This window comes from Alligator sinensis, unplaced genomic scaffold, assembly GCF_000455745.1.
Source record: "Alligator sinensis unplaced genomic scaffold, ASM45574v1 scaffold768_3, whole genome shotgun sequence".
Taxonomy (NCBI): Eukaryota; Metazoa; Chordata; order Crocodylia; family Alligatoridae; genus Alligator; species Alligator sinensis.
In genome coordinates, this window is record NW_005842135.1 from 87,852 (window position 1) to 103,044 (window position 15,193).

The 15,193-nt window shown below is 41.4% G+C and overlaps 1 protein-coding gene across 1 annotated transcript in view; it reads left to right on the top strand.

Annotated features, from left to right (window-relative positions):
• The window catches only part of MAP3K9 (mitogen-activated protein kinase kinase kinase 9), a 103,874-nt gene that overhangs the window by 62,489 nt on the left and 26,192 nt on the right, over positions 1-15,193 (top strand). Inside the window, 2 exon segments of the mRNA XM_006025196.2 lie at positions 1-23; positions 11,375-11,523. The exon segment at positions 1-23 is cut by the window's left edge and continues 33 nt beyond it. Coding sequence (XP_006025258.2) covers positions 1-23; positions 11,375-11,523 — 172 coding nt within the window.

A 15,193-nucleotide genomic window follows, 5' to 3' on the forward strand; every position in this document is an offset into this window, starting at 1 on the left:
TCCAAAGGCAGCGATGTGTGGAGGTATTGATTTGGCACTAAGTACTTGGATAGGAAATGTTAACTGGGACTCCCAGATGCACTGGACTGCTTAATTCAACACCAGGGATGGCTAACTGAATACCACAGTCCCTGATTTAGTAGAGCTTTTATGTTTCCTGGCTTTCCACCCTCCCATATCCTTATCTGTCTTTGAGCTTGGGAATCCATAATGTGATCTGTACAAAGTAGCCAGGTCCTGCATCCTCCAAATCCTTGTTCCTTCAAGGATTTCAGCTTACCCCTTCCATGCCTTTCTTCTAAGCCTTCTGTGACCCTCACCACTCTATAGTACCAAGATCACGCCCCATTCAGTTATTTGGTTAACTACTGCCTTTTTAATATGACAGAAGACTGAAGTGTTATACACTTGTGATTAACTAAAGGCCCCAAGATTTTGTAAGAGTAAAGGAGTCAACTTCAAGTTATTCCAGTTCCGGTATTTACATTCTACCTACCCAAATTTTCCTTGAAGTTTCACCAGAGCATAGTATTCCACATTTCCTTTCCTAAATCTGTGTAAGGTTTCATACTTTCAGTAATCAAATTAGATGTTAACTATTGATTATGGGCGAAACTAAGACTGATCTCTCGTAACTCTTATTAAAACACTTGGATTGTTTTAAATGGAAGCCATTATGGGCAAAGTAAATGAATGCAAGAAAGCCAGGTAAATTTACTGGTAGAATGAATAAATCTAGAGTCTAGTAGATTGCTTCAAAATGATAGAAAGTGATATAGGGTTACCACTTACAGATACTGCACAAGATTTGCTCTTGACTGCACAAGGCTGAATGGCTTTAACTTTGTTTACTAGATAAGCATCTACTGTTGTTATGTTTGTACAGCTGGTCTTCAAGAATTGCAGCTGGAGCAGTTCAAATGGGCAGTGATCCACTTTTTTCTCTCAAATACAATAGTGCGTGATTTTAAAAAGATGGACTTTGAGTGTAATTTTTCTGGAGAGAAGTGTCTTGAAATTCTAACATTGCTATTACTAGGCATTCTTGTTTTAAAGTTTTCCAGCTATTTGCAATCTATTGGTAACTAGGGCTGTGTGAAGCTTCAGGTGTTGATTAGATTTGGAGATTTTTTTGCCCGATTCATTGGCCAAATCTCCGAATCAAATCAGGAGAATAAAAGGGTCCGAATCAATTCAAAGCTCTCTGAATCAATTCAGAGAGCTTCAGAGAGATTTGGAGATTAGGGCAGTCCCCACTCACCACCGCAGGGATCTGGACCCGGACTCCATGTCGGTAAGTAGGGAATGGGGGTGGGTTGGGGGGGGGAAATGGGGGAACCCCTGTCAGGCCCCATCCCCTAAAAAAAGTCTCACACTCACTGGCTCCTGCCAGGCAGGGGAGAGATGCCTGCTGCCCCATGCTGTGTGGGGGGCTCTGCCACAAGCCCCCATCCCCTACCCATTCTCCCAGCCCCATCAATGGCTGGCCGGCCCCAGCCTCCCAGCTCTTTAAAAAAAAAAAACCAAAAAAAACCAAACAGCCCTGCACTCACCAGATGCTTCAGCAGCTGTCGGAGCTTCTGGGGGGCAGCACAGGGCAGTGGAGGGCAGCGGGGATTGCCCCTCCACCTGGCAGCATTGGGTGAGTATGGGACTTTAAAACAAAAAATATGCTGGGGCTGGGTGAGGCAGCCATTGACGGGGCTGGGAGAGCAGGCAGGGGATGAGGCCTGTTTAATTCATAGATTTGATGGTGGCCGAATCTCCAAATCGGATTCAGCTGAATCAGTTCAAGGCAGTGATTCAGATCACCAAATCAAATCACTGTCCCCCGAATCGGCCAAATCTGAATCCAAAGTGAATACTAGTTGCTTCTCACGGACCTGTTGGCAACTCTTTTTGCTACATATTGTGAACTAACATCCATAGTTTTGTGGCTACTTTAGAAGACAGAGAGAACCCTGTTTTATTCAAGGGTGGGAGAATGGTCCAGCTGTTAAAGCAGGGAACTGGGAGAGATGTCCAAAAAACATGCTCTGTTGTTTTGAGTGATGAATTTGTGGTCTTAGACACTGCAGCAGTCATTGTTAAAGCCCAGGGCCTTCATCACCAGATTAAAAACTGCTACCCCTTGAGGGAACAGAGCAATTCTGTTAGCTGTAAGCAAGCAGTGGGCTCTTATTCTGGGTGTAGTCTAAGCAAGAAAAAACAAAACAAAAGTGCATACAATTTTCTAGTGTTCAAGAATACTTCATTTAGTACATATCACTTTAACTTTGTGCTTTAGTTTTCTCCTCTATAACAGGATGCTTTGAAGCTTAATGCTTCTCAGCTGAGGTCTTTTTGCCTCTGTGCAACTCCACTGATGCCAGCTTTTAGAATGGATAGGGTGCCACCAGTATTAAATGACTGGCAACAGCAGTACAATTCATCCTAGTTTCAATACAGGGAAAGTTTTGCTGGGTCATGCTAATGCTACAGGTTTCATCAATGCAAAGCCAAAGCTACTGCTACACTTGTGCAGAAAAATATCAGTGTAGTCCAGGCCTTAATGTGCGTGGACCTAGTAGTGAGAGCCCCTAATAGTTTTGGGAAATATTATACTCCTTCATTAAACTCCCCTCCCCATTTTATTTGGTTCATATACTTTGGCTTTAGTGCCTTTTCTCCTAAGAACAGGATGACTTTCCTTTAAGGCTGCCAGTACTGTTCTTTAATTGGAAGAGGTTATTAGTGTTATAAGAACTGTGATGTGCTATATCTCTACAGGCTATGAATATTTTGTTGTTTTGTGGTGTTCTTAATCCTTGATCAGAGCTGAAATATGTTTGACAGTGTGTGGTGGAGTTGGACATTGGGACCTGGCCATATGGCGTTTGAGATGGATATACAGAGGGAGAAGTATCTCCCAAGGCAGTGTTTGTCAGTGCCTCATTTGAAAGCATTAGCCTTTTCACAAACAGGCATAGACACATTTAAAGAATCCTGTTGCTACCCAAGCATGCAGCTGAAATCTCTGACAGGATAACCTTTCTTTATCCTATTAGATTTGCCCCTCCCTTTGTCCACCCCAGGCTCTTGGCTAACAACTGTCAGATTGGCGACTGGTGAGTTCAGTTTGACTAATTAACAACCCTTCAATTAATCTGTGCAGCTTCACAAAATCAGCTGTGTGCTTCTCTTAAGTGCCCCTACTCTTTTAACCCAATACATTCCCTTAAAAGGGTTTTAGTTTAATGGGGACCCCTGGTCTTTTGACAGATCTTACCCAGCTTGTGTCCTTTGATAAATACACAGGCAGTGCCTGGAGAAGACTGGAAGGGACTTCTTAAGTCATCAAATCTTATACCTTGTTATCATAGGCAACCACATCATTTAATCCCTTTCATAAATGTATTAAGATCCATCTTAAAACCAGCTAGATTTCTTGGCCCTGCTGCTCCTACAGTTGGAAGGGCGTTCCTGAACCTACTGGAGCGTTCCCACAAAGTGGTTTCTGCTACTAGTGCTCCAGTTAGTCTTGCTGATAGTAACAGTACTTTGCATTTAACACAAATGCCTTACTCTTATTTGTGTTGTGATGCATTGTGGAGCCCTAGTTCTAGACCAAGGCCCCACTCTGCTGGTATTGTGCACACATATGCATGCATACCTCCCTCCTCTCACCTCCCCCTATTCTCAAAAAACATAGTCTCTTCATCAGAAAAAGCTCAGAATCCTTATAAAGTTAGGGTGGTGTTGCAGCTGTGATGGTCAAGGAAAAATGCAAGAGGCAAGGATTTTTGTGGGTGATATTTTTTTTTTTACTCCACCCACTGTAGAGATGCTTAATTCTAATAATATCCTTGTGAGTTAAGTAGGTATTTATTTCAATTTTACAGAGGGTGCAAATGAAGCAGAGAGGTTACAACTTGCATATGTACCGTAGTAAATCAGCATCACTGAAGTATACAGCTCAGCTCTGAGTCCTTTAATTGCTTAACTGTGCTTTTGCCACCCATGAACCATCCTAAAAACTTGGAAAATGAATAACTACATCCTCTTGTGGGAGTAATTTCTGCCAATAATATAATACTTTCTGCTAACGATATAATGATTTGTGCTTTTATAGCAACTTTCATGTGTAGCCATGTGTCAGGTAAGTATGAATATGACGTGTAGCAGATTACTTCAGCTTTTCACCTTTGTCTTATAGAATCTTACCACAGTTTGCCTCTCTGAATAAGGGTCCTCTCCACTAGCTACTGGAACTCTCACAACTATATTTAGGAACCATTCAAAACTGGATTTTTTGGAGGGATAGGGGAATTTCAGAGTAAACACATTCTATAGAGATTTAATTTCATTAATGATAAGTGCAAGAACAGTAGGCACTTTTGAGTGTAGTGAGGCTTCTCCTGTTTGGAAATAAAGGGAGCAAGCGAGGGTTGGCTCATGGAAATTTCTGATAACTGTGTATCCCACTCTTTGAAATACACATATATGTATGTATAATTAAAAAAAATTTTTTTTTAACAAGAAATACACTCTTTTACCATGCCATGCAATTACCATAATGAGGGAAGTGGTGCCACAGTATTTTCTTAATTGAAATTTCATGAGCTCTTGCATTTAAATAGTCATAAGATACATGCCCAGAATCCAAGCACCAATTAGCTACCCAGTATTTAAATTTTTTATCTGTGCGAGAAAAAATAGTGGAATCACTTAGAATTTCTGAATTAGTAGATCTAGATGATTTGGGTTTATGTATGGGATATCAAGACATTTGTCTTTAGGGTGTCCAAGTTGGTTATGGCTGAAAATAGTTGCCATCTATGGATTATGAATGACCTGCATGAAATGAATGAGTAGTGCCAGGTCAGTTGCCAGTGGATAGGCATTTACTGGTGGAGGGTGGTTTGGGGGAATATTGTACTGTATCTGTTCATTCCACACATGTTTTATGGATAAATAGATTATGAGAACCCTGGAAGCTAACAGTCCAATACCATTCATAGCACTAAGTTATAATCTTTATTTTTATAAATTGAGACTCTTTATAGAAGTAAAATATTTTTTTGCAAGGGAGGTGGAAAAACTAAACCAGGGCTTCAAAACACTGTATTCCTTTGCCTAACTTGGCTGTCGAAGTCCCTCCTGCAGGGAGGGAAAATTTGTTTGAGGAAGTAGTACCTTTTTCATGTGAAATGGTGACTATTGAGGGGTGCAGAAAAGGAAGCTGGAGTATTAATAACATTTAAAGAAAGAGGGAGAAGAGAAATTAGTGCCTGAAATCCACTGAGTAGGACTGAATTTGATGTTAAATGGCTTAAAGGATTACTGGATCACTAGGACATTGTTAATTATTCATACAAGTGTCAGTGGACTTGGCTGTATGGTGAGTATCACATGGCTCCCATTGTAATTAAAATCTAAACAATACTATGGAATGCAGTATAAATAAATGGGGTTTACCCCCTCTTCCTCCTTCCTTTTGAGGATGCGGAGATCCATTTGATTTTTTTTATTCCCTTTGTGTGTTAGCTACTTCTGCCTCTGGCTTCTGCTTTATCATCAGCTTTCTTCAGAGGATCTGGAAAGTAATCTCTCTGACATTCTCAGCACCTCAAGGAAGAGATGGAGATGGGATTGGAACCATAAATCATAACAATGTTTCTTGCAAGCATTTAAATTAAGTCTGCACTTACTAGAATCCCAAATGTCTCATCTGCTTTTTTTTAAAATTTTCCACCAAAAGAAGTGTCCTACTTGTCTATAGGACTTTCCTGACAGCACTGGTAGGAGCAGCCATAGAAGTGTAAGGCTGCTGAGGTCTTAGTAAATTTCCCTCTGGTTCTCCTCATGGGTGAAAGAGGTGTTATGTGGAGTAGTATATCAGAGGTCTGTTTCTGCTCCTTCCGGAATTGCTTCTGCAGGGAAACTAGAGAATCAGATTACTTATTTTTATTAGTATTAAGAGGCACAAAGGGACGTTCTGTCTTTAACCTCTGTATTTCTGGCTCATAAAATTGAACGACCTGATACAGTTATATTCATCATATCGGATCTGATATAGACATCCTGATGGAAGTTGTTAAATGTCTGTGTTATATCATGCCTCTTTTATTTAGTAAACAGGGTAGACTCCATATTTCACTGGTGAATGAAATACTGAGAATTTGCAAAATATTTTAGGGTACTTCTGACTCAAAATCTGTTTATTAAATGTCTATGCCATCCTATCCAGGAAAGGCTTGGGTCTACTTATGTTCAAAGGTTTTTGCATAGTAGGACCTAATTATCGTACATTTTCCAGTGTATCCAGTGAAGTACAAACCAATTTTGTGACTCATCTGACCGAGAAATATGTCTACCTGGTTCAAGAAATACCACGTTACTCCAGACATGTATACCAGCTGGTCTGAGGGTCAGGTCAGGGATAAGGTTTTATTGTCAAGCCTTTCCTTAACTACAGCAGTGGATAAAAGTTCCACTTCAAGAAATGAAAATACTAAATTAAGTGCTTGATTTGATGTGTCAGTACAATGCTGAAAATACCTATTTCAGGGATACTTCACCCTATGGCAGGGGCAAACAAAATATGGCCCACAGGCCAGTTCCAGCCCACCAAGCACTTTCATCCAGCTGTGGCGTCCCATAATGAATTGCACTCTACCCAGGCCTTCTACCCACAAGGATGGGAATGAGGCGCCCACATGTATACACAGCCCCAAACTTGCCCTATTGCACCTCACTCCTACCCTCGTAGCTAGAAGGGCACAGCCTGGCCAGCGCGCAGCTTCTGAGGAGGGCTGGTGCTGCCACTGCTGCAGCCACTGGGAACCTGCTCCACATCCCCGGTCTCCTGCTGGCTCCAGGCAGCAAGTAAGGAAGCAGTGGGGGTGGAGCTGCATCTGGGCAGGAGCATGGGGCTGAGGCTGGTGGCAGCGTGAAGTCCATGTGTAGGGGGACAGCAGCAGCATGGAGCTTGACTGGGCAGCATGTGGGTGTGAGGGATGGTGGGGGCTGTGGGGGCTCCCCCTACACTTCCCCCCCCCCTCCCCCCCACATGGCGCACAGCCCTGGCAGGCAGCAGCAGCAGGTGGCGGGGTGCTCAGGACACAGGTGCCAGGCGGGGTTCAGCTCTGGGCAGCACTGCACATTGCAGTGCGGGGTGCAGCCTTCACCCAGCCATCTGTATCGCTGGCACTCCCTGCCACTCATGGGCAGGTCCTGCACTCTCCAGGCATGTGAAGGAAGCTCTGGGTACTAGAGCCTGCTACCTTCCCTGCTGGGGCTGTGCCACAGGGGAGGGAAGCCCTGGGTGCCTTTCCCTGCGGGGTGGGGAAGGCAGCTGGCCCCAGCACGTGGGACTTCCCTCCTGTGCCTGGAGAGTGCAGGGGCTGCCTGTGAGTGGCAGGGAGCGCCAGCAATAGGCGGCTGGGTGGAAGCTGTGCTCCTTTCTGCAATGTGCAGTACTGGCTGGAGCTGTGTCCCACCAGGTGCTTGTGCCGTGAGCACCCCGGCCTGCTGTTACTGCCCCATGGGGGGAGTGTGGGGGGTCCCCACACACCCCTACCCTCCATTACACCCACACTGTGGCCCAGCAACCCTCCACATATACACAACCCTGCAATATAACCTATGCCCCTCACAATCCACCCATACACCCTTGCACCCTACCAGATGCACCCCCACCACACACACACACCCCACCATACAGACACCCCCCACTATACAAAACTAAGAATTTATCTTTGAGTTATTATGTAATCAGACCTCTATATACAGTCCACAAACAGAAATCATGACAAAAATATTTTTGATAATAAAATTAAAAAACATTATAGTAGCCTTTTTACTTGTAGTGTATGATTTTTTTTTCCTGGTTCTAAGATGGCACACTTCCCCCGCCCCGGAGTATTTTCAGGGGCAAGGGGAAGGACTTCTGGTGGCAAAGGTTAGGGGTAGGACTTCCAGTCCCAGGATGGCGACAAGGGGGCAGGGCATTCATCAAGGAGCGGGGCTACCCATGCAGCCCTTGACTGCTCACCAAAACTCATTAAGTGGCCCTCCACCCAAAATAATTGTCTGCTCCTGCCCTATGGTAACATCATAAATGGTAGCTATGTTCAATACCCAGCACAGCAGTTGACAGGTCAGATGTCTGATATCCCACGTTCCTGCCAAGTCTGGAATTTACTTCTGTCTGCTATTTTATTTGCTTTTACAGGCATACTACAGATAATGTAGTAAGTTTTTCTGATGCTAGTTCATGGTTCCCTGCAGGAGTATTTCTGTCAAATTAGAATTTTTTTTTTAAAGACACTACAGTGTGTTAATCATAGTCTTCTGTTTCCCTGACTTCTAATTTAGCATGGACAATATAGACCTGGACAATATCTAAATAAAACTTAATCATACGCACATGTTTTTTACTTTCTCTCTTAAAAATAAACTCCTATTTATGTGAGATCCCATATCCACCTATTCCAGTGTAAAATTTGCTACCCTGACTACCAGAGATTATACTGGTATCTTTCAGGTAGTTTCCTTGATAGCGAAAAGCAAACTTTTTGCAGGAAAAGATTACAGAGGGTTTTTATTTCCAGTGGAACACCTTGAGGTGTTGTTATTGATTTCTAAGACTGCAGAATTATTAACAATTGCTTGACATCCTCCATTCCCTATTGACATTTTCAGCATTCATGAAAGCCTTCAGTAAAGGATCATATTAATGGACATTTTTCCTCTATGCCTTTTTGGAATTTTTATCAAAGAGAATAGGATTAAAATTGGAATGGTGGAATGTCAGTTTACTTATACTTTCGGTATAAATACACGGCATCTAGCAGGCACTTTAGATGCCACCATACATACCGTTAGCTCCCAACAGTGCAAATTTGTTAAAGCATAATTTCAAATAGAAATTCAGGTGGTTCTGGTGGCTTGTAACATAGAACAATAAAGTTCTGTCATCTCCCAAGGAACCAAGACCCACCTGAAATTGAAAAGTAAATTACAATAGAATTTAGTCTTACAGATTTGTGAACTAAAATCATGACAGTGATTGCAGACCGCAAATGCGCTTCCTTCAGAGCAAAAGTTAAAACTACTGTTATTTGTTTTAATCATCCTACATGAATAAAAGCCATCAAAAAAACCCATTTTCTTTTGGGGCTGGGATGGAAGTATGCAGAGATTCATGAAGATGTGAATAATGCATCATTTGGATGATGTGTGAAGACTGAACATGGTAAAATACTTGGACAGACTAAATTCTATTAAAGATAAAGGTATTAACTTCTCCAGTCTGTGTACAGATCAACATAAATAACTGTGCTGCATGCTCTGTTTTTGCAAGGTTTGGATGGGAAAATGATTATCTCGTGGGGTTGTTTTTTTTTAAGTATCCTCACATTAGAGTTAAAAATTGTAGCATGTTGATTGTTAATTTAAAAGGAAATAAGCTTGAATTGTTGCTAGGTTGATTTGTGCTTTTAAAACTCTTAACAAATCAAGAGCCCTTGCTGGAAAGAAAGGTTATCAAATAAGACCTTTACATTTAGTGAATCAAGAGATGCTATGTTGTACAGATTAGTACTGGCTATACAGCACAGTTCTAAGATAATCATAGAATCATAGAAAATTTGAGTTAGAAGAGACCCCAGGAGGTCATGTAATCCTAATCCCTGCTTAAAACTGGACCATCACTAGATCTTCCCAGCCAAGGCTTTGTCTAGCTGGGTCTTCAAAACTTCCAAGGATGGAGCTTTCTCCACCTCTCTGGGTAACCTGTTCTATTGCTTTACTACCCTCCTTGTGAGAGAGGTTTTCCTAACATCTAACCTAAATTTCCTTTGCTGCAATTTGTGACCTTGTTCTGTCATCTGCCACCACTGAGAACAGTCTAGCTCAGGGGTGGGCAAAATGGTGGATCAGGCTGGCAGCTGGACTCTGTTTCCCAGCAGCCCCTTCCTGTGCCACTGTGGCTGGTTTCCATGGAGACCCCCTCACTTCCATGTGTTCAGGGAGAGCAAGGTGAGACAGCAAGGGGAGAGGGAAGGGGCTGCGGGGGGGTTGGAGTTGTGGGGGTGGGGAGGGCGGAGGGCAAAGGGGCCAGATTTATTTCCCCAACTGTAGCTGTGGGAGGGGGACAAATTCAAGGCAAACATCCAATAATTAGATTCTGTACCTGGAAAATTATAACAAATGTATAAATTTTCCATATATAGAGTCTAATTATTGGAGGATCATATAATCAGGGTTGTCTTACATTCACGTAAATATGGTAATCTGTTTTGAGCTATCCAGTATAATAATCACAATGTTTCTTTGCATTAATCCATCCTAAGTTATTTGGAGGCTAAGATATTCAGTTCAGATGAACAATTTTAGCTGATTTTTCTGTATTTTTATTTATTAATTTTTTTAGAATGGTAACACCCTCTTAGTACTCTGTTTCTGGCCCCAAGCAAAGCTTGAAAGGTCATAGATGCATAAAATTTTGTATCCAAAGGTTTGGCTTTGTGTCTTTCCAAGCCAGGCACTGATGATTAATAACAGATTCTTTATTTTTGTTGACTTCAGGATTCAAGAGTAAGGATCTTTTTAGCCAAGATTAATCCAGGAAACTCACAGAGACCATGTATGTTCAAAGATTCTATTTATAGCACCTCATCTCCACTGCTAAACAAATTAACATTGCAAAATTATGGATGGAAGTAGTGGTTGGTGCTTTCCATATGGTCTGATACCTTCCCACTAGGGCTATTTTATGTCTTGAACTACCAGTCAGTTGAGCCAAGCTATCTGTCAGCTATTTTGCCAATATAAAACCCTGAGCACTGGGAATTCATCACCTTGCATCAAAATGCCATTTCTACCTTCTCTTCTACCCCATTCCAGATCTATCAGAAACCTTCTCCTACTGTTAAGAATTAAGTTACACTCTGAATGAAGAACCTTGTTGTAACATGCACTGAAGGTGCATGTGATGTGTGTAAATGTATTTGAGCAAAAATTACACTTTAATATTTTGTAGATTTTAGAAAAATCAACTGATTCCCCTCCCAAAAATGTAAAATTAAGAATAGGAATTATAACCCTTCAACCTTCAAATTACTTGATTTTTTTTTTAAAGTCAAATTTAGCAAAAATACCTACCTCTGTCCCCCAAATTATGTGGTTTGTCTACAGACATGCCTGTGTTAGTTGCTTTCAGTTTTTGATTTGGGTTTGTTGCAATGATTTAAATTGTCATATTTATTTAGTATACTTTGTAAGACAGTCTTTGTTAAATAAATGTTTCATGCCCTATTTTATTCAAAGATCAATAGAGGGATTATTAAAGCTAAATACTTATTCTTTCTTTCTGTCTCTCTACTCACAGTTATGGTGTGCTGCTTTGGGAACTGCTAACAGGAGAAGTGCCCTTCCGAGGAATCGATGGTCTAGCAGTAGCATATGGTGTTGCCATGAATAAACTTGCCCTTCCAATCCCTTCAACATGCCCAGAACCTTTTGCCAAACTCATGGAAGGTAAGACCAAATAGGAGCAAGGGAGACAGTGTCTATATTATTTCTCATACACTTCTGATCGCAGAATCTAGATGGCTTTAATGAGTGAAGCATGCTTTTGCAGAAGTGAGACTAACAAACTGCCATGACTATTGTAAAGCTAATAGGCTTCAGGAATTAAAGCTGCTTTAACAGGAGCATTTATGAAGAGCATAGGGGGCTCCTGTTGTCTTTTTAGTCTTCGTCGTGTTTGAACAATGGAGGTGAATTTGCACCAAAACTCTACATCTAAATTTAGAAATGATTGAAATCCTACTCTGGTTCTGCATTTTCACCTCAAGTCCATAGCTAGCTTAAACTGTACAGTGTCTACCAGTTATTAGACTCTTAGTTAATGTAATCATATGGTTATTAGCATCAAAATCTGAACCCATACTGTGTGCATATAAGCTATTTTTCTGCTGGCTATTGGAATCAGATCTATGCTTGTGTGTGTGTGTGTGTGTGTGTGTGTGTGTGTGTGTGTGTGTGTGCGTGCATGCGCTTTGCACAGCCTGGTTACCATGCAACAGCTGGTGACTACTGAGCATGCATGGTTATGATGTCCACAAAGGCTTTTTAATTTGTATCCAATTATCAGAATTGCCAGTTATTAAAAGCAAACCTGCTTTGCACCACGTGATTCTAATTAGCGATGAACACTGAACCCTAAACACCCAGAGCACCCTATAACCTGATAGAAATAAAATCAGGAAAGATGAGAGTACTGCTAATGCCTTGTCACTGCAGTGACAGGGAAGTAGTTGATTTATGTTCATTGGTAGGGTGGTGTTGTACTCACTTCTTCAGAAGAGATTTTAAACATGACTATATCACAGAAAGCTTCATAGGCTCAATCAGACATTGATTTTCTTTTTTGCATTATCCATGTCCAAAGATAAGTTACATTTATTAATAAAAGTACCAAATGCAGTCATAGGAGCTAATGTACCGTTATAGTTTTAACAATGAACTAATGAATTATCTTGTGGAACATAAAGTAGGTAATTGACTGACCTTCTCTCTTTCTAGCTCTTTGTATGTCCCCTGAGCCAATTGATCTGACCCATTTCCTAATACTTTGTCAATAGAATGTTTTGTCCTGCTGCAGTGCCTTTATAGCTGAGGGTCTCAACATCTCTTCCCACATTAAAGAATTAAAACTTGTGATCTTCTGAGAGTCTGGCATTATTACTTCTCACTTTACAGAAAAGGAAACTGAAGCGTAGAATGACAGTGACATGATCAGGATTTTGCAGTAAGTCTGTGATAGAGTTGGCAAATTTGGCTGATGTGGTCTGACTCTCATAATTATCCTTTGATATAGGTCAGGGGTAGGTGATCTTTTCTGGCTGTGGGCCAGAATGACTCACTGTGGCTCAGGGGCGAGTGCTAGGACCCATCCACAGCTCATATTTGTCTCTGCAGCAGTACTGGGAGAGCACCCATAGCTGAAGCACCCCACCCCTGCTGAATGCTGCCGATGCCCCACATTGCTGGGCCATGTTCCATGGTTCCACAAGCCAGATCTGGCCAAGAGGCCGTAGGTTGCCAACCCCTGATATGGATTATAAGATTCAATTAAAAGTCTAAAATTCTGGCAGTGTTTTCCTAAAACAGTGATCCATAAGATCACTAACCCCCAGGTAATTGCAGGTCCAATATACACATTTACTTTACTATAAATATGTAACCTTCAGTAAGCATCTTATTATGACACTGGGAACACCTTGGCAGGTGGCTGTATATGGTGCTGAGGGGCTAGTGTAAATATATGCTGAAAGCCAGTAAGGGTAAAACAGGGCAGTTTGCTCACAAATCCCCTCATGAGAGGCATAAGAGAATGCTATGAAACAAAGGGCATTCTGTCTGACTACTATATAAGCATACAGCACAAACAGTGTGATGCAGTAAACTCTGTCAAAAAGAGCTACTGGCACAACAGCGAACAGCTGTTTTCAGTGCAGTTCATAATGGCAAGGCTTCCAAAAAGAAGTAATTCAGTGTTTCTTAAAGCAATTTGGATGTTGATGAGACTGGAAATAACATCCTCTAAAACTGTGGAGGATTATGTAAAAGCGTATACCTAATCTGAACCCCAAACATGGAGTGATTGTCCATTCCACTTTTGAATGCCTATCTTTATATGGGCAGTGGGGGGGTGGGGGAGGAGGAAGAACTGAAAGGGAATAAAGCAAAACAATCCTTGTTTTTCCCCTTCACCCAAACTGTTTACCAAAAATCCCATTTCTGTTCATGGTGAACTCTAGTTCCCCTAGTGTTGATTTTGCTTTTGAATTATGCTCTGGTGGTCTTTGGTGAGGTGGCAAAGCTGAACTTGCCTTCTTCATAGCAAAGATTTGTATATTACAACTGTCCTCATCAGAGCAAATACTAGCAGATCTAGGCCTGGGAAAATAAATGCCATAGGCCACCTGCATAGTTATCCTTTTTAGTCATTCATGCGTTTGGCTGATTGCAGCACTTTGTTTTATGCTGGGTCATGTTTTCTTTGCCATGCATAAAACCTGGGGTAGAAGGACAGGGATTATGCTACTGAAAAATCTGTCTGTATTGCCTATTGCCACTAATTGGTCAGCAGCAGGGTTTCTCCAAAGCATTTCTAAACATTTTTATAGATAGGAGAAGCAACTTGGAAGTCATAAAAACTGATTTCCTTCTTATGTCATTGTTAGGATTGGATCAGATCTTGAGATAACAACATCATGATGCACGCAATCTCAGAATCCTGAACAAAGAATCCCAATAATATCAAAATCAGGATGGTTAAATCATGCAAAATGAAAATCCTAAAGAATCAAACATGTAAAAATATCAGAGCTCAAGTTCATCCTTACAGCAATTCATGCAGGTGACATTTATGGCAAGGATACATTTGGCCAGTGGTGTCCTATGAATCCAAAGGGAATTTTTGAAATAACACATTATTCCAGAAATATCTTATAAATAATTTTTAAGAATGTCCTACAAATATTTTTAACTCCTTTTCGCTATGCAATAGACTGTGTTTCAGTCCCACCAGCTACTGGTTAGAAGGGATGGTTGGTTATACAGATACACTAGGAAGGCCTTTTATATTACAGCCTTGTTATTTGGGTGGATGAGATTGTTTCTCTAAATTTCTGGATAGGCATTTCTTATCTAATTGCTTGTCAGGTTCTGGCATGCAGGAGTTCTGCAGTAGTAAAAATAATAGGTTACAATTTAGGCAAAAACCTATGAAGGGGAGCACTAGGAAATAATATACAGTAATAAATTGACATCTGTTGAAGGTAGATGTAAGGGTGAGGTGAAGCAGCTGAATAGCTAGGTTTCACTTGGTTAAGACTTTCCAAAGCAGCCATTTAACAAGTGCAGTTTTTTAGTATGCTGCTTATACTTTCATAACTTGGAATTTCATTAAACCTGATTTTCTAGCTAGCAGTTCCTGGCCCCTGTGTGGGCTAATCCAGGATTTTTTTAAGTGAGGTATGGGTGTAGTGCTGCAGAGGTGGTTTTACTCCCGCATTCCCAAGTTCCACCCTCTACTGGTGCAGGTAGACCACACTGTGGGAGCAGCAGCTGGAGACTTTTTAAAGTCCCTGCATTGGGTAAGAATCCTCCTTGCTCTGCTCTTGGCATCCCACCTCTT